This window comes from Prosopis cineraria, unplaced genomic scaffold (assembly GCF_029017545.1).
Source record: "Prosopis cineraria cultivar Desert tree isolate PC_DT_omini unplaced genomic scaffold, ASM2901754v1 PC14, whole genome shotgun sequence".
NCBI classification, from domain to species: Eukaryota; Viridiplantae; Streptophyta; class Magnoliopsida; order Fabales; family Fabaceae; genus Prosopis; species Prosopis cineraria.
The window spans coordinates 29,272,247-29,292,390 of NW_026555345.1; the positions used below are offsets into that span (position 1 = coordinate 29,272,247).

General features: G+C 32.9%; 2 protein-coding genes across 3 annotated transcripts; one reads left to right on the forward strand and one right to left on the reverse strand.

Moving 5' to 3' along the window:
• The first annotated feature begins 8,081 nt into the window (after positions 1-8,081).
• On the forward strand, positions 8,082-16,260 carry LOC129293566 (plastidial pyruvate kinase 2). 2 transcript variants are annotated; one of them, XM_054931597.1, is made up of 13 exons: positions 8,082-8,522; positions 8,613-8,900; positions 9,916-10,081; positions 10,844-10,978; positions 11,116-11,226; positions 11,305-11,393; positions 11,517-11,579; positions 11,700-11,875; positions 12,532-12,634; positions 12,749-12,897; positions 13,297-13,405; positions 14,262-14,398; positions 15,986-16,260. In XM_054931597.1, the coding sequence occupies exons 1-12, from the start codon at positions 8,286-8,288 to the stop codon at positions 14,367-14,369; spliced, it is 1,734 nt and encodes a 577-aa protein (XP_054787572.1). In that variant the 5' UTR covers positions 8,082-8,285; the 3' UTR covers positions 14,370-14,398; positions 15,986-16,260. The 2 variants fall into 2 exon arrangements, with proteins under 2 accessions (XP_054787572.1, XP_054787571.1); XM_054931596.1 differs by lacking the exon at positions 15,986-16,260 and having other exon boundaries at positions 14,262-14,733.
• A 1,033-nt stretch (positions 16,261-17,293) lies between these two features.
• LOC129292664 (hevamine-A-like) lies at positions 17,294-18,358 on the reverse strand. Its single transcript, XM_054930260.1, has one exon. It carries the CDS (start codon positions 18,312-18,314, stop codon positions 17,412-17,414), a length of 903 nt encoding a protein of 300 aa, XP_054786235.1. The 5' UTR covers positions 18,315-18,358; the 3' UTR covers positions 17,294-17,411.
• Between the last annotated feature and the right edge of the window lie 1,786 nt (positions 18,359-20,144).

The following is a 20,144-nucleotide window of genomic DNA, read 5'->3' on the forward strand; positions in this document are numbered from 1 at the left end:
TGCGAACTCTGTAGGAAGGCCTACAGGAAAAGGTTTAACATGCTAAAATGTCATAGCAGCATCGTGGAATTTAAGAGCCACGTCTACAATATTTCACATGATTAATTATTAAAGGAACTTATAACATTGAACCACATTTTCAACCGAATTGGATTTTAGACCTCATTAAATTTTTTTCAAAATAACACACATGCATAGATATATATGTATGTATGTACGCATGTAGGTAGGTATGTATGTTAAAAATAAGTTGATTTAAAATAGCTATTGTAAAACCTCCACTTAAACACATAATTAGCACACATTTAACCTTAAAGTAAAACTACCATAGTAATTATAACTAATTTAATCAACAATAAAATATATCATTGTATAAAAAGGATTAACTTTGACTATTTGAAAATTCATAAGGTTAAAAAAGAAAATCTTGTAAAGATGAAATTCTATAAATTATTTAATCTCGAAATCAAGTTTAGAAGATTATTTAACCCTTATAAATTGAAGCAAAAAGTATTTAGGAAGTATAGAAAACACTTAGGGTTGAAAACAAGTTAAAACAAGAACAAAAGAGTCATTTTTTCTTAGCAGAGGCATCTATTTGCGGCTAGAGCACATTAAGCCATAGTTGACACTTCTAGAGAAGATTTGGTAGCGGCCAATACTCTTTTTGCCATGGCCAAATGATCTTAAGAACTCTTGTGGGTGCAACCAAAAATTTATAAGCTGTGGTTAAAGTTGTGATAGCATTTGTCATGATAGCTACCAAACATGAACTTTTGACGCACATAACTTTTGATTCAAATTTTCGTTTGAGATGATTCAAACACCCATACATCAATAATTTCATCTAGCCAATGTTTTGGTCTTATGTCAATCCAACATCAAACAAAGAATCTAGACACCTAAGACCACAATTTCTCATTTTGTCTTTAAACCTATCAACTAAGTGTCTAAATCTCACACCATAAGCCATTAGCTCACACAAGAGCTTGAACCACACTCAATAAGTGCTAATACACTTGTATAAACAGTCACAAGCATTAAACAATTCTTAATACAATAATTGACCACCTAACTACCACAATGCACATAATAAGGAGGTGAAAATGTAATTCTTTGCATTCAAGTTAAATAATCACCTAAAATATGTAAACTCATCTAATTTATCAAGATATACTTGTTCAAACTATTTTGGCATATTACCATAGTCAAATTAAGGTTTTGGACCCTACTATGGCCAAAACAATTCAAAAATGCCTAAAATTAATGTTTAAGGCTACAATTGCAAGTAGGCTTCAAATAAACATAAATCAATGAGAAAGACCTCTAGTTGAAAAATATTATATTCAAATTATACATAAAAGATAAAACTAGAGATATTACTATTCACTATTTAGTCTCTAGCTTCAGAGGCCTTCCCTTTGATCTTAGTTTGATGCTCGCCTGTCAACATTAATTAAGGAAGTGAGATAAACATCTCAGTAACCAAGCAATTTAATCAAGCACATTAAAGTATGGTATTCACAACAATTAATTTTTGAACATCACATAAGGCAAACCAACATTATTCACAATGCATCATTACAATATATTTCACATAATCAAATGCAACCACATTATACGACTTCTTATATCATCTAACTAAATCTGTAATATCTCCTTCATCTAATCACATTTAAAACCATAATTCAAAGTAATCAAGGGGTTAACCCATAAAGAGATTACCTAGTTTTTAACTTGAAATAATAAATTTCAAGTTTTCATAATTTAAAATAAGTTAGAACTATTCATTAGGCCTTAAATTAGAGTACAATAACATTTTAGAAGCATGAGATACTTCAGATGAGTGAAATAAGTCAAAACAGTTTGACAAACATCACAATTAGAAAAATAGAGCAGTGTGCCACAACTTTCCACTCCTTGTGCCATGTCCCGCGGTGCAGGTGCCATGCACCGTGGCGTGTTGTACGTTCATGACAGCATTTCTATTATCATTTGATAGTAGATTCGAGCAACTTCTAGTGTGCTCCATTTCTCCATCCGATGTCCAAATGAAATGATTGAGATGTCTAAAAAAGACGCTTATCATAAACTAGCTAATAGTACATGCTTCACTTTTAAATCAAATCACACTAGGAAGTTAGACACCCAAATACATTTTCACAACTTCCACAACAAAAAAGGTGTACAAATTTCAAAGGTCATTCCTAATACCCAAGCTGTATTCATTAGACCTAGGATTAACAGTTCAACACACTATATGCACGTATACACTACTATATCATATTTTCACCCCTCAACCTCTTTAATATCAAAAACGGAAGAGGGAGGTTTTAACATTATATTTCATCAAAAATCATTTATAGCATGTTTAAAACAACCTTACTACATTTGCACTAGTATTTTAGCCCTTATCAACTTTACAACTAATCATAAATAACATCTTAGGGTGTAAAATACATTCCAAACATCATAAATAATTATATAGTGTAAGTGTAAATAAAATGCATCCTAATTAAAAATATTTAAACTATTACACAAAATAAAAGAATTAAAGAGACATTACAATAGAAATACTCAAATTCCTAAGTTTCCAAACCTTTTCCCTTTGTGCATCAAAGCTTGAGCTTTTAAAATATTAAAAGAGAGGGGTAAGTCTAGCCACTCAGTAATCAAGGTACATTTATCTTATGCAATTGTATGTAAATTGAATAAACACACATAAAAGGAGTTGATTTTCTTAAAATATTCATACTATCACATGCAACATGAGCTACCATTTTTCCAATTTAATTCATTCTCATAAATTCTCATCTCAAATCATATGATACATTATCACAAGACACACAAATATGTGACAATAACCCAAATTATTATTATAACTCGCCACAAACTTAAATAACCATGTGACATATTAGATAAACACATATGTATAATCAAACTATCTTTATACCTTCCTTATTTTCTCTTATTGAAACCGTAGGCTATAACATCAAACAAGACTTCATCCGTGTAACTGGACTTAATGGTACTAGGTCTAGCCATAACTTTGCTAAGGTAGAAAAGGTTGGAGGCTTGATTCTTAGGGAGGTTCCCCTTGTGTGGGAATAAATCATGTACTACTATGGGAAAAGTTGGCTTCTGTTATCGTGAGGTAGGTTGGCCAAGCATTGCTGGAATAAGGGTCCGGGTTAATGTTACGTTGTCCTTCAATAACTAGCTTTCAATCTTGATTTCTAAGCTAAATATGGTGCCCAAATACTTAATCTGTAATTAATCAATTCTAAACTCATTAACTTGTCAAAGACACATTTCTATTATCACATTCTTCACTTTTAAAGCACCCAACATCCTTAATTTTTTATATTTGGGCTTATCCATTGAGTTTATTAACACTCTTTATTTCCCAATATCATTAATGAGTTATTAAACCTTCATTAATGACATTACAACTCCTCTAACAACTCTTATTAATGCCATTTTTGACACCTTTAAAACCATTAATAATACATTTAAATACTCTAAACAACTCCTATTAATTCCATTTGAGTTAATGGTTTCAGACCTGTAACCTATATTAACTAAAAATCATCTCCTTTTATCAAACTCTAACAAAAAATCTGATAAAAATAGAAGAGAAAGGAAGATTTGGGTGTAAAACACTTACCTTAGATGTTTTCTAACACCAAATACTCCCAAACTATCAATGTGGCAAACTCTAGAAGATTAAGAATGACCTCCTTCTTTTTCCTCTTCTTCCTCTTCTGCTTTCTATCTTAATTCGTGACCTGTTTATCAGGAATTTTAGCCATGTACTGCAGTACACGCAACACGCGTTGCGGCGTATGCCATTGAGAGGTCCCTTTATGCCCTTACCATATGTTAGCAGTGGCGAACGTGTGGCATGCCGTAGCATGTGACACAGAGACACTTCCTTTATGTTTTCCCCTTCTTTTGATGCTCAAGTAGCCTGATTTCACTTCAGATACATAATTAAGGCTGAAATCACAACTAAATATACGTATTAAACCTCTCTGGCCACACACCATTTCAAATTATTCAATTATCATTATTAAACTTGATTAATTTCTTAGTAATCCAAGGATTAAATTTTGAGATGTTACAAAATCTATTGGCTATTATCTCCTAAAGGTCTATTCATGTGACTGGACTTGCCCTATTCTCTAATTGTGAGGGGTCACCTAACTAAAGGCTCTCAGACTCACTTTTGAACCATAAATTTTTCCTACTTGAATTTTAGGGTGCTATAAGTGCCCAACCCACACTGTCTAATCTAGGAATGGTGATATTGAGCATCGTGCCATACCTATGCTGCACTTGTAGGTTGTTGGCATTACTAAGCACATATAGTAATGAATTATACCAACCATTGTGCGCAAACTTAGTGAAAGTTACACCATATAGATTTTCTACCATAATTCCTCTACTATGATAAGGTAAATTCTTACCCATTATAATTATGCAAGTTCAATCAATACGTGCAAATTTAAACTCATGCATATAATAGTAATTCATTATTTTCATAATTTCTAAAACTTGCATGCTTATCACGCTCCACACTGCATCATAGTTTATAATAGATCTTCATACAATCAACTCACAGCCAATCTAAACCCACAATTCATATTCCAAATACCACATAACATTTATATAAACATAATCATCAAGCATTTCATCACAAATATGCATGCTTATCATAACTCTTCCAACATCATCAATTTCGATCACTCATCATGTTAACATATTCATTTTATAGGCGATTCAGGTTTAACATCTCATGTTCCAATATCACATAGCATTTATATAAATATAATTACCAAGCACCTCATCACAATAAGGCATGCTTCATTTTTGGGTAATAGTTTAAAATTAACATATTCATCCATAAGCTTATTTTGCTCATTCCAAGCTATCTATAATAATGCTTAAAGTGTAAATACAAACACAATGATATACTATAATTAAATCTTATTGTGGTCATTTACCTACAACCAAATTCATTTTTTAGTTTCATTAGTTTACTTAAACTCTCATTAATCTAATCAACACTACTAATAGCTTATAACTTCCTTAACTCAACTAATCAGTTCTAAGGTTTACTCCAAACCCTACTTTAAAATTCTAAAACATCATTAGCACCATAACCCAAATGTTAGACACTTAAATTAACATCCATTAATCTTATTGAAGTCAGAATTCTAGGCAACGTCATAACTCATTTTTGAATTCTCAAATAACTATTCAAAAATAGTAATGAAAATGTACAAGAGAGGAAGAAAAGAGGTTGTATGCATTTACCCAAGTGATTAAAATATCCAAATAAATTCAATTAGATTCCCACAATAAAGTTTAACAGAGCTCTCCTCCTTTACCTTCTGACTCCCACTTAACTCTCTAATTTTTTAAGCTAAATGTGAATTTGGAGGCTTAAAAATCGAGCTTTGGCCACAACCAAGAGACTTTTGGCTGCAGTCAAAGGCTAAAAATTAAGAGTTTCAAACATGATCCATCTATTTAGGTCCAAATGTGGTTCAATACAACTTATGGTTTCAATTGTAAGCCCTAATTAAGTTCCGATAGACTTATTAACCGTCTGTACATTATCTTTTAATCTAAATTAACTCTCAATTATCTAATTTATTTTTAATTACGCAATTAACCTTAAGTTAAATTTTTCAAGATGTTACAACTACTATCACACACACAATTAATTCATAAGAGGAGGTGATTAAATACAATACCTACATACACTTAGAAAAATAATAAGAGATGATTATAGAAGAAACACGACACGCTCCAGAGAAACAAAAGAACCAATCAACACAACTGTAAAACGGTACATGAGTTTATCTCTAGTCTGCGAAGGATTGTCAACAAATGGAAAATATATCAGGAAAAAGTTTCCTCGGCTGTACAAGAATCATTAATTAGTATGGGCCCAATATTGAATAAATGGGCCGCATGTGCAGGAAATGAAACCCATTTAAGCCCAATAAGTGCGACCTGTTTGTTGGGGTGGGGTTCCCTTCCAAGGCTTTATTTTCGTAACAAAAAGAGTGCCATTATTACTTCTAGAACAATTTATTTTTTAACTTTTCATGTGTTATAGTAAAATATCAGTATTTGAAATGCAACGTTATGCTGTGTACATCAATGTATATCTATGCATATTTATGTACGCAGTACTGCATACATATATTAATTAGACATAAGAAGGTAAGAGGAAGTGTACACACTGTATTGAAAAACCGTTGGTAGGAGAGAATCCAACCGTCTTAAAAAAGTACAGCCACTGATTGTAACATTTTCATGCAGCTTCATCTCAATATTCTTTTAGTTTTTGCGTAAGATTGGTCACTAAATTCTTTCATCACATGTTTTTAATTTTCCATGGCTATTAAACATGCGCACTTCCATCTTGAGAGATCTATATTTGTGGTTAGAGAGCACACAAGACCGGTCAATAAAAAAAAAAAAGATTTCAAAGTATAAGACCAATTGGCTGATCTCCTAAGTACTAACCACTGTTGTCTTCTTCTTGTTTGGCAAGCTTCTTAACGATAATTAAAAATTCGTTTGCTTTTATGCAAAACCAAATTGATCTCCGAATGATAGTAGTATTATCTTTTTCCACGCCTTTTATTACACAGACATTCTATAATTCTACTCTCCTTGTTATTATTAATGACATCAAATCTCTAGACGAAGTTTGGATGTGATTTTGAAGTCAAAATTAGTTAATAAAAATAATTTTATATTATATTCCCTCTCGATTTCCTTGGGACTACCGAATTTTCTTTATGAAACTAAATACACAAGAAATAAATGTGCCGGGAAGTTCTCAATGTTGGTAGAGTAATTTAACACATTAACTTAAAACTAATTTTGTAATAAAAGATATATTTACAATATCAATAAATTTTAATTAATATGCTACTAATATAAGTAAAAAATTATTCACTCCATTTTAAATTATAAAATATTTTTTACAGTGTTTTAAAATACAATATACTTTGAAAAGAATTAAAAATTTATTAAATAAATTTATTTTAATATTACTTTTTCTTTCTCTTTATTTAATGTTTTTATTTTTCTCTCTTTTTAATATATTAAATGGAAAGTATTTTTAAAAGTTTATATTCTTATTTTTTAAATTTTTTTAATATATTTAATGAAGTTTATTGATATATAATATTTTATTTAAAAATGTTTTATAATTTTGGATAGATAGTGTACTGTGTACTCCTTCCGTTTAAAAATATAAAGTATTTTTAACCTAATTTTATTCTCAATAAAGTAGTTATCTACTTTCAAATTAACTTTATTTTTTTATAATTACCCCTATTAAACACCATACAATAAATATAAAATCATTATTAATAGGGGTACTTAAAAAAACAATGATTACATCTTAAAAAATTAAAAATATATTATATTTTAAATATTTAACTCCTAAGAAAATGTTTTACATTTTTGAATGGAGGAAATATGATCTTACTCAAGAAATATTTGCCATATTTTGTTTGTTTGGCTAAAGCAGAAATGACTGCCCTATGCTCATATAAACTCTACATTTTCTTCACATATAGAACATTAGGTTTATCTACATCTTCTCTATATAAACATTTGGGAGAATGATACTTTGCTCCAAAAAAAATGATTCTATACAATGGTGAATTTAAAAAAGTACTAAAAAAAGGAGTTATAAAGATATATTCAAATAAGTGCAAATACACGAATATTAATTTTTAATTCGGTATTCCTATAATTAAAGTATTTATATTTTCCATAAAATGTTTTTTAAGCATTGATTTTTTTTTGGGACTTTAAGTGTCAGTTCCTCTAAAATTTTTAATAAATTATGTACTATTTATAAATGGTAAATAAATAAATAATAATTTTGAAGAAAAAACCTTTAAAACGGCGTCGTAAGAAAGCTTGAAGCAGCGTCCGGACAATTGACGGCATGACTCTTTTTTTTTTTTTTGGGAGCAAATGACAGCATGACTCTTGACTGCGAACAAAATGGAAGCGAGGGCTTCGAAAACGAAGTCGCGAGAGCGCTATTCAATTCCTCGATACAAACGAGGCCCTGCTCTTCTTTGTCTTCTCAAAAGCTCCGCCAAATTTTGCGGTGACTTCTCCAACCTCCTTCTATAATTCTACCATCCTTCTTTCTCAACACACACACGCACACAACCCCTCCTCTTCCCTTATACTGCTTCCTCCTCACATCTCCCTCTCACTTTCTTCTTCCTACCACAATGTCTCAGGTGGTGGCCACGCGCTCCATTCACAGCTCCTTCCTTTGCCCCGCCCCTGGATCTGCCCAACCCAGAGCTGAAAACTTGTTAAAGCCTTCGACTTTTGCCTTCAATGTCTTTTCACCTAAGAAAACCTCCAAACTTGGCTCTCGCAGAAGGTCATGCCAGATCATTGCAAGGAAATCTGCTCTTTCACCTGCTGAAGTAGTTCCCGTGTCGCCGGAGGATGATTTGAAGGTTCGTGCATTTCACTGTTTGTTATGAATGTACTTTGAGTTTTCGTAGGAAACCGGCGGATTGCTTATGTCTTTGGTTCGATTTGCTTAGATTGAGGAGCAGTTGCAGCATTTGCGTGGAATCCAGCAATTCGGTGACACTTCAGCTGGTATGTGGTCGAAGCCCACGGTTAGACGGAAGACGAAGATAGTTTGTACGATTGGTCCTTCTACTAATACTCGGGAAATGATATGGAAGCTTGCTGAGGCTGGCATGAATGTTGCTCGCCTCAATATGTCTCATGGAGACCATGCTTCTCATCAGAAAGTTATTGACTTGGTTAAGGAGTATAATGCACAATCTAAGGATAATGTGATCTCGATTATGCTTGACACCAAGGCAAGTTTCAACTTCGACTTTTTTCTTGCTTCTGAACAATGCTACGTTGCTTACATTTTATTTTCGTTATCTCGGTTTGCAGTTTAATGACAAATAAATATCGGTCTTTATACTGTGCAATTGAGCACAGTAAAATAATGAAGTACGCACGTAATTTAGGGTAACTATAACGCATATACAGGATATGACTGGCGCATACATATTGCCTTCATCGAGGTGACTGATCTGTATGAGATTAAATTTGATTCACCTCTGGTGGCCTATCTTTTTTGTGACTCTTTTTAGCAAGATATGCTATAGCTTGGCAGTTGGTGTGATTCATGTTTCATGATGTTATTCATTAGTCAATGATATATACTCATTTTGCCCCAAAAAAGGTGCTCAGTTAATATTATATTATTTTATTTCGTTGGTTGGGACAACATTTTCCTTCTATATGCTGCATAACATTATCTGTTGCATGTTTTCACTAAAGCAGTAGTAGCTTGAAGTCCATGATTTAAGTATAATGGACTTGATTAATGGAAATCTATTGTTGGCTGTTATAATTTTGAATTTTGTCCTATCTTTTGGTAAATGACAATTTGACTGATATAGTCTGATTTCAGAGAGAAGGGATGAAAATGACCTTTCGGATGGAATGGAAGCCTGAGGGTCTGTGAGCTTTATAGAACAATACTGCTGTACAATAACCAATCAATGACACAAGCACATTCGTCTAGAATGGCCAGAAAGAATGAAAAATATCTGAAAAATATTTTCAAAGTCTATACAATGCATGCAATCTTGTTCTAGAATGTACTGTACAATCAAGCTATAATAACTATTGGGCTTTTATCTTTTGCAAGATGGACTTCTTAGACGAGCTGGGCTTTTGAGGCCTACTGGACTTTTCTTCTTCAATCCCAACGGATATGCACTTTGTTTTGCTTTTTCAAGACTGAAATTTTAATTCTTGCCTTGTGATTTTATGATTGATAGTCCTTTTTCTTTTTCTTTTTTTCCTTCCTTTCAGGGCCCTGAGGTTAGGAGTGGGGATTTGCCACAACCAATCATGTTGACACCTGGTCAGGAGTTCACCTTTACAATTCAGAGGGGTGTTGGAACTCCAGATTGTGTCAGTGTGAACTATGATGATTTTGTCAATGATGTGGAAGTTGGGGACATGCTTCTTGTTGATGGTATGATGATCACTTGATCATTTCTATCGTTCACATCACTTATAACTGTTTGTTAAGCATAACTCAGCTCCATATTAGTAATCATCATAATTTTTTTATGGGGAGGTTAGCAATCTTCGCATACATTTTTTCCCCACCAAAAGTCCTCCCCTCCCATTGGATTTTGGAGCCTCCTACCTTGCTTTAGACATTATTTATATGGATAACGAGTTAGAAAGTGCTAATACAGCTAAAACAAGATGTTAGATTGTTGTTGTTGTTAAATATTTTAATTGGATAACGAGTTAGAAAGTGCTAATTGGCCTTAATAGTTCAGTTTTCTGAGTTGACATCTTTTATTTGGAAAGTGGTTGTGATTTCAATAGTCATCACTTATCTTGTTTAAAAATTTAAAATGGCACATGGAAACTGATAAGTTTGCTGGCACTCAAACATGATAACATTTTCATTGGCTTTATAACATAGCAGGTTAAACTGCTAGTTCCTTCTAGCCTAGTAGCTGGGTTTAAAATAGCTTGAGATTGTGTTTTTGTCCCCACTTCAGGCCCAAAGGCCTTTCATGTGAAGGGATGAGGATGCTAAATTCTTGTAGATAATAATTCCAGTCACACATTGTTACTTAGTTGGTCAAGCTTTTGGGTAGAAATGGTCTTGATACTTATCAACTATTATTGACTCCCAAACTGTGCAGCTCAAATATCAAGTAAACCAAATTACTGAGACATGTTATGATGGAATATTGACTTTTGATTTATGATATAGGTGGCATGATGTCATTGATGGTTAAATCAAAGACGGGTGATTCAGTGAAATGTGAAGTTGTTGATGGAGGAGAGCTCAAATCAAGGCGACATTTGAATGTTCGAGGAAAAAGTGCAACACTGCCTTCCATTACTGGTTGGTCTTTTACTTACTAATCCTGTTTTCTTTCTTTTCTGATAATTTGTGTCCTATTTTCCTCGTTATGTCTAAATTTGTTATTTGATGTTATGCTGGTTTCTCATGAACAAAAATTCCACCTTGATTTGTTGCAGAGAAGGACTGGGATGACATCAAATTTGGAGTGGATAACCAAGTTGACTTTTATGCTGTTTCCTTTGTTAAGGATGCTCAAGTGGTTCACGAATTGAAGAACTATTTAAAAAGTAAGAAATAAAAAATGTTAAAATAATCAGTTATCTGAGTGCTTATAGTTATACATAATTTCCTGTCCAATACTTCAGGTTGTGGTGCTGATATACATGTCATCGTGAAGATTGAAAGTGCAGACTCTATACCAAACTTGCACTCAATTATTACAGCTTCTGATGGGGTGCTGATCTGATCCTTGCGTTATTTATCTATATTGCTGCTATATATGGGGGTTGATTTACACTAAATTGTAAATACAATGATTGTTAATAGTTCTGTTAATATTGATAAAATCCTGTCTTAGGCAATGGTTGCAAGAGGAGATCTTGGTGCAGAGCTTCCCATTGAGGAGGTTCCACTTTTGCAGGTAATGTCATTTCTAATAGAAAGCAACTATGAAAATATTGTCCTGTTGGATTAAACTCCAAAAGTTGACATTTTTGAGCTTATCTTAACATCCATTATGCCTGATAATGTCAAACTATAGGAAGAGATAATCACGATTTGTCGTAGCATGGGGAAGGCTGTTATTGTGGCAACTAATATGTTGGAAAGCATGATTGTACACCCTACACCAACCAGAGCAGAGGTATCAGATATTGCAATTGCTGTTCGTGAAGGTGCTGATGGAATTATGCTCTCTGGAGAAACTGCTCATGGAAAGTAAGTAACTAGCTTCCTGCCCTTCATATCTCAGAGTAGAGAAATGGATGGTCAACTTTTGAGAGATAGAAACAGTGTGTGAGGTCCATTGTTCAAGTGCCCCCCATGCATCACATGTCTCTTCAAAATTGGTCAATTTTGAAGAGAAATTGGGAGACTTCTAAATTAGATTGACTTGCTAATGTAAGGAATAGTTGGCGGACTTCTTTTGAGGATCATTTTTGTTTCGTGGTTCAACACTATCTTGAGTCTGAGTGCTAAATTCAACATGTCATCTACAAGGAACAAGAGTTGTAAATGACTTTGATATTTCTCCTATATGGCTATATATGCTCGATTAAGTCGCTTTAGCAATCCAAAACACTGATAAAGGGAAGAAGGGTTATATTATAATCAATTTTGTCTTGCAGTGAGTTAAGACAAACGGTATCTAGACTATGTGCATTAATAAGGGCGGACATTACTGTTTTGTCCTTGAGCATCAGTAGATACTGAATTGCAATATTAGCATTTTGGTCTCTTGTAGAAAAAATTATGATGTTAACTGATAATATCTTGAGTAATCTACAGAAGCGAGGAAGGGGCTGAAAGTTGGTAAACTTTATGCTTATTATTACTCGCTAGAAAAGGGAATAATTATATTTATTATCATGCAGGTTCCCACTGAAAGCTGTGAAAGTAATGCACACAGTAGCATTACGGACAGAAGCAACCATTCCAGGGGGCCAAATGCCGCCTAATCTTGGCCAAGTATTCAAGGTTTGAAGTTACATTGATCTGTAGCCATGCTAACTTTTTTTCATCCACTATATGCTCTTGCTGCATTTGACTGTCAGAGCTGATATATTGATTCTTTATTTTGGACCTCTTCAGAACCACATGAGTGAGATGTTTGCCTTCCATGCGACAATGATGTCTAACACCCTTGGAACCTCTACTGTAGTCTTCACTAGATCAGGTTTTATGGCTATCCTCCTGAGCCACTATCGACCTTCTGGCACTATATTTGCTTTTACTGACAAGTAAGTACTTTATCCTCTTTCTCATTTATTTTCAAGACAAACTCATTTATCATCAACAAAATTTGGCCTTCGGACGAAAATTTTGGATGCTTTTTCTTCCCCTTGAAAGACATTTGGATGTATTTAGTTATGAACTTGGTTGATTATCTGTGCCTAGTGACTCATAAAGCTGCTTGATTGGTGAATATTTGCATTTACGATGTTACAAATTGCCTAATCCTCTAGATTTAACTGATACATCTGGTCGATGGACACCTTGGAAATCATTCCATTCTTTCCCTGACGATGTGTGCATTACATCTTAAAAATCTAAATTCATCTTACTGTTTTTTATTATATATATTATGTTTTTGTGAAAGCTGTATTGTCAGAAAACTGAAAATTTTGCTGCCCACACAGTAAGAGGATACAACAGCGACTGGCTTTGTATCAAGGGGTGTGTCCCATATTTATGGAATTCTCCGACGATGCGGAGGAGACTTTCACCAGAGCGCTAGGCTTACTCCAGGTATTGTTTTGAAGCATTTTTGTTTTCCCCCTTGGTAAATAAACTATCATTGAGATGTTGAGAGTTGATACCCCCTCCCCCACCCCAAAAAAAAAAAAAACGAAACAGGAGCAAAGGAAAAGGTGGTTACTATTTACTATTTAATTCCTCCTCTTTCATGATTGAAATTTGACTGAAAGCTCCCCTATAAGTGGGAGGTTGTGAATTCTATCCCACTTGTAAATTAATGGCTACATCTTGTAGCCTAGTGGTATGTAAACTGCCCTATAAGTAGAAGGTTGTGGGTTTTATCTCGCTTGTAACCTCAGGCCATTAGTGCCTATCTCTTTAATTAAAAAAAAATTTGACTGAAAGTTTTGACCTTGATAAAATTTGTTGCTTTGTCATATCTTGCACTATCTAGTTTCATGGTCCACTCTTTCTAACGACAGCAAGTAGTATGCTGTTGGGATTGTTTTCGAAGGGTTCGTTAACTCTATTAAACTTTAATCTTTTGATTCTTGGGATAGGTAGATTCTGATCTACCAAAAATTGATAAGCTAACATGAAGGCATGGTTACCGACTTACTTCAAACATGCTTACATGTCTACTTACGATTGACTTGGTCTATCATTTTTTGGTAGACGTTGTCAACCTAACAATTTCACTTGATGTTCTTTATTGTGGCTATGAAATGAAAAATCAATCAATAATCAAAGTGAGGAAATGTAAGGCAAGACTTGCCTAACATGCTTTCATCTACTTACGATTGATTTGTCTGCAAATGACTGCTTATGTCAATGCTTGTTTTACTCTTTTCCTATTTGCTTTTCCGTGCACTTGTGATGATTACATATCCATGGTTTCTACCTTCAGAAACAAGGGATGGTGAAGGAAGGAGAAGAAGTGGCCCTTGTACAGAGTGGCAGACAACCCATATGGAGGTCCCAGTCCACTCACAACATCCAGGTCCGGCAAGTGTAAACAGCAACGAAAGATGGGTACTACCACTGGTTAGGTTTTGAACCCATGCAACAGGATAATCTAGTCTAGAATAGCAAATAGCATCATGTTACCCCTTTGCCTCTTGGTGGTTTGATTTCCGAATTGCTTGTTTGTTTGGTTTAAAATGTTTTTTTTAATTGTTTTATTATATGATTTTGTTTTTTTTTGGTTACGTTTTAAAATTACTATCTAGGTTGTAGCATGTGGGATTGAATTTTTTTAGAGGTTGGAAAGAGAAGCAGTTTCGTCCTATGTCGACAGACTGGGGATCGAACTGTGATACTCTTTTTCCAGAACTTGATCACCGTAAGAAAGCAATCAATAATATTGAATGGTTGTGATACATTTATGTGTTTGGCTCACTTTATTAAAAAAGTTTGTTTGTTTAAAACTCATTTGGTAAAAATCAATTTAATAAAAATCAATTATTATAATAAAATTTGTTTTTAGATATAATTTTTTTTAAAAAATCAGTTTGATGTACTGAAAGATGCTTGGATTAATGATGATTTATACTTTTGAAATGTGTTTTTCAATATTCAGTGATAAAAAATATTAATTTATGATAATTTATAATTTTTGTTATATAAATATGATACAATTGAAATGTTTAGAAAATATGAAAAATTTAAATATCATAAAATTTAATTTGTTAAATAATAAGAATATAAAAATATAAAGTTTGATATGTTGGAAAAATCATATAATAAATAGTTTAACATACATTAATATTAAAATTTAACATGATTCAAAAAATATATATGATACATTTTTTTATTCAAAAAATGTTTAACCAATTGGATAAATCTGTGTTGGTTAATAAAAATTTTAAATAATATAAAATTTGATTTATTAAATAATAAAAGTATAAAACAAGTTGATTTATTGGTTGAATGTATATCAATTCTAAAAATTAACATGATTAATTATTCAATGTATAATGTTAAAAATTTAATTTTTAATTATTATTATTTAAATAATTATTATATTTTTAATGAATTAAGAATATTTTTTAACTAAAGAATAATAGATTATACTTGAAATATTATGATCAAATTAATTTATTTTTTAAAAGCTCCATCATTTTATATTTATTAAATTCACTTTCAATAACATTTTTAAAATATTTTTAAGATACATTTTCATCTCTCTCTTTTTTTTCCAAACAACTTTTCACATATTAAAAGTGAAAAAGTACTAATTTTACCCAAGCACACATTAGAATGTGAAAAGAACTTTCTTTCTTTTTTTTTCCCCTCGCCGGGTAAAACAAGGCCACCCAAGAAATCGTGCAAAAGAAAACAAGGCCATGTCGGGTCAGCAAGCAGAGAGTTGTTACACCTTTCTTGATTGAGGATCCTTGTATTGTATCAAACACTTTGGTTTTCTTGATTGCTAGCCAGTCTTTGCGGTTATTTATTATTATTATTATTATTATTATTATTATTATTGTAGACGTGATTAATGGTGATTATCTATTTGTGCATAACAAGATCCTAGTTTTCCTGAAGATTTTGGGATTGCTTGTTATGGATGAAAGTGATAGCCTTAGCAGAATCATAGTGGATGTTGACTTTGTGACATTTGTCCTTCAGGCAAAGATAGAGTTTTAAGAATTCCCAAGATTTTAGCTGTTGTACCAGGAGAAAAGGAGGAAAGAACATGCTTCAGGCGTAGTTAGTGCCCCTGTCAGGTTTACTCTGGACTGGACCATAACTAAAATTGGGTCAGACCTCAAGTTTGGAACTAACCCTGTCTGATCTGGTGCAGTCCTAATTAGTTGTGGATTTTGTTTTATCTTTTTTCACTCTATTCACTTAAAACTCTCATTACACTTATTTCAAAATATGCGAAAGCAATATCTTTTAGAGCTCGCGCGCGTTAGGCATCTCTCATTGAAAATAATTTAACTTGACTTTAAAAACACCAATTTATGAAGAATTAATTCAAAATAGTACTAATCCATGAAATTTTAAGATAAAGTTTGTAGGAAATTGGAAATATCCAAATTAGTTCTCCAACTTGAGTGAAGAGTGCATTTTTATTTCATTATGCCAATCTTATTTATTTCATTAAAAGAAACAAGGTACGTTCCCACTTGATATATACTCTAGCAACTTTTTTATTCATTACTTTTTACCATTATAATATACTTTTAATTAATTCATACAGGCTGATGTAATTAATTATGTGCAAAGGTGTTATTTTTTCCTAAAGTATTTTTTTAAGGAGCATCTAGCATCTTAATGTTTTTGTTGGAGCAATTTTGTCATTGATGTTATTAAAACGGAGCATTTTTATCATTTATATTAAATTTTCAACATTGATTTCAAACATTGATCGTTAAAAAAATTTGACAAAAAGAACAAAAATGTTTTGTTTTGATAACTTTAAGGACAAAATTGGTCTAACAAAAATATTAGGGTGCTGGGTGTTTCTCAAAAAATACTTAAGATGCACACCCTTACCCTTAATTAATTAATGTCCCTTTAACATTTTCATCTTTTTCAAATATACCTTTCTTTTTTTAATTAATTAATTTTTTTGGGCCAAAAAATATACCTTTCTTTAAATACTGTTTGTCTTTTTAAGGTGTAATTATTATTTTTTAAAATATTTTTATTGAATAAATTTTTTTATATTTATTTTAGGGTAAAACACCATATTAAATATGAGTAAATATAAAAAGATAGAGTTAGGTTGAAAAAAAATAATTACTTTATTAGAAGGCAAAAGTCGATTAAAAATGACTTACGTTTTTGAATAATGGGAGTATAATTTTTAAAATATGCTTTATAATAATAAAAGGGGGATTTTTTTTTTTGGGTAAATATACTCGAACTCCAACAGTTCTCATGACTTAAAAAATTCCCAAGTATATTTTCTTTCCTTTTAAAAAACAATAATAAAAAATGATTTTTGCTTTCCTTTATTAATGAGGTAAATAGAAATTACGCACAGCCAATTTTATAATAACAAACAACTTGATGCGAAACATTCAGTTTTTCTTACAACATCTCTTCACACGCTACCAATAATTGAATCAGAGTATCCACTCTGCTTATCATGAAACCTTGACCACAACATCACTCCTCCGTACTTCGGTGACTTCTTGATCACCGGCAGGATTTCCGATGTCAACACATCAGCCGGAATATACCCACTTCCGGCTGCCGCCGGAGCTGCCGGCAACCCCAAAAATATCTGCGGCGCTGGCACCGAACGTGTCCATGTGTTCCACGAATTCACAAGGTTCGTGATGTTCCCATTAGCATACTGACACGGACGATTATTATAGAACTGAACCCAAACAAAGTCAAAAAGCCCTGTGCTGAGGGCAGTGCCCAGAAATCTATCAGGGAAAGGGCACTGTGGGGCCCCACTTATGTATACCCTCTTTCCTCTGGCCACGCCGTAGTTCTTCAGGAAACGAGCAAGATGATCATAGTACTGCGTCGAGCCAAGCTCAATGTCGAAGTCTATTCCGTCTAAAACGGCGTCGCCTAGAGGCCTCGACGATGACTTGCCTCCCAAGAAAGTGTCCCACAGGTACTTGGAAACGTTTCTGGCATCCTCGACGGAGGAAAGAGAGTAGCTCCCGACGCCGCCGCCGATGGAGAGCAACACTTTGATTCCTTTTGCTTGACAGTCTTTGATCTCGGAGCTAAACTTGACGCATGAACCGGCGATTGCGGGGTTACAATGGCCTGCGAGATTCATCTGTTGGGTTTGACCGTTGCCGAACTGGATGAGAAAAGCTACATTAACATAGGCATATTTCCCGGTGGCGCACGCCTCTGACAGGGTTCCCTCGTTACCGTTTTGGCCCCAGTAGATGGCGACACCGCCACGTGGTGAGGCATCGGAGGATCTAAGGAGAAAAAGGAAGAGGAGGAATGGGAAAGCTTGAGAGGATTTAGACATGATGGTGTAAGCTGTTTGGGTTGTGGTATGGTGGTGAAGCTATATCGTGGTCCAACATTTATTTATAGGGCGATGGAGTTGGTTGGTTGTCACGAAAGCCTCAAAGTTTGACGTTTGAATATATTCATAGGACGGTTTAGCATTGTATTCATAGAAGATGCCATTGAGAATATTATTGAGAAGGGCAATTTCCCACTAACTAAAGGTCAATTTCCCACTTGCTATCAGAATTTCATATGTAGCTTCATAGTCTGATGATAAAGCCAAGCGTATCCGCTCTGCAGCGAAGCACAGTGTTTAAAAGTTTGATGAGAAATATCCAGTGTGCTTGGTAGAAGAGACAAGTAGGGAGGAGAGAAAAGTGTTGAGAAAAAATAAACTAACTGATCTACAGGAGCTGCACAGTTGGGTCGTAGCAACACCAAACTGATCTACATCTCATCAGAATTCATTGAATTGATGATCTACCTCTCGTTGCCCTAACTGGGATTTGTCTCATTTCAAAAATTAGATTTTTTTTTTTCATTTCTCTTTCTCTCTCAACTATTGGTTTTAGATTTTGAAACTGATTTTGTTGGAAGAACATTATACACAGAATTTTAAAAAACCATGCTTCTTGGAATTTTCAATTCAATCGAAAACCATAACTCTCATGGAGATGGGTTTATATATGATAGAAATTATTCATATGTAATATGTTAAAATATTAAATTTTGTTATATATAAATATGTTATAAATAATAAGATTATTATTATCATATAAAATTAACAACTTTTCTCTTTGTCCTATTTTCCTTTGTTTAGCCAAACACCATGAAAAAAAATTACATCCTTTCACTTTTCTCTTCTCTTCATTTTCTTTTCTCCCTCTTTTGCCTTGCAAGTCAAGCACAGTGTTAATGTTATGGTAAAGTACCAAAGGAGGGGAATTAATAACAGTTACGTTCCTATAGATAAAAATCTCAATTATAAATAGAGTTACATTTATAACATAAATATAATATCATTTGTATTTGAAACTTTTAAATTTATAATTATTTAATTTGATATTTATACTTTATTTTTCAAAAAAATTTATTAAAAACCTAACTGTTATTAATTGCCTTTTTTATGATTTAACAATCATTCTCTCTATTATTTGTTATTTTTCACTAGTAAAAGATAGTAAAAATATCCCAATTATATGGTTGTATGTTCAATATTGCAAATCTATGCGGAAAGGGCTTTCATTATTTAATCCAAGCGTTGACCTAATGCAAAGATGTTGAAGAAATCAAAGGCTAAAGTCTGGTGGGATTGGTAGACTCATTAATGATAAAGATGGGGAAGATGACATAATCGTGGAGGTCAATGATGTACGGGAATCATGTTTTCGTCCTCTGAAAATGTCAAACTGCAGCTCCTTGCTTCAGAGTGTTACTGTTAGTACACGCTTCGTGTTTCTGATGCGAAAAAAAAGTCAACGGTTGGCCCGATCGACCTGTGCATATAATATAATATGAAATTTACGATTTAACTTAAGATCTACGAAACAATTAAATTAAGTATCACGAATATAAACCAGACCACCAGATTAGGTGCAGGTTCGTTGATTCACCGATTAACCAGTCGGTTCAGTTTGAATTTTAATTTTTGAAAAAAATGATAATAAAATTCTTTTAAATTATATAAATAACAATCTAGTTTTTTAAAATATCATAATTCCGCTGAAATTTTTAAAATTTTTTTATCATTAATAAATTTATAGAAATGATTAAATTATCCTTGTGGCAATAAAATTTGACATGCATGAAAATTTGTGATTTGTTGTTACATTATTGTAATATAAGA

What these genes read in the sequence shown, in the direction of transcription:
- LOC129292664 (XM_054930260.1), bottom strand. Translation starts at nt 18,314, where the DNA reads ATGTCTAAATCCTCTCAAGCTTTCCCATTCCTCCTCTTCCTTTTTCTC.
- LOC129293566 (XM_054931597.1), top strand. Translation starts at nt 8,286, where the DNA reads ATGTCTCAGGTGGTGGCCACGCGCTCCATTCACAGCTCCTTCCTTTGC. An exon ending in ATATTTGCTTTTACTGACAA is followed by an intron (nt 12,898 to 13,296) that starts GTAAGTACTTTA and finishes CTGCCCACACAG; the next exon opens with TAAGAGGATACAACAGCGAC. An exon ending in GAGCGCTAGGCTTACTCCAG is followed by an intron (nt 13,406 to 14,261) that starts GTATTGTTTTGA and finishes TTCTACCTTCAG; the next exon opens with AAACAAGGGATGGTGAAGGA.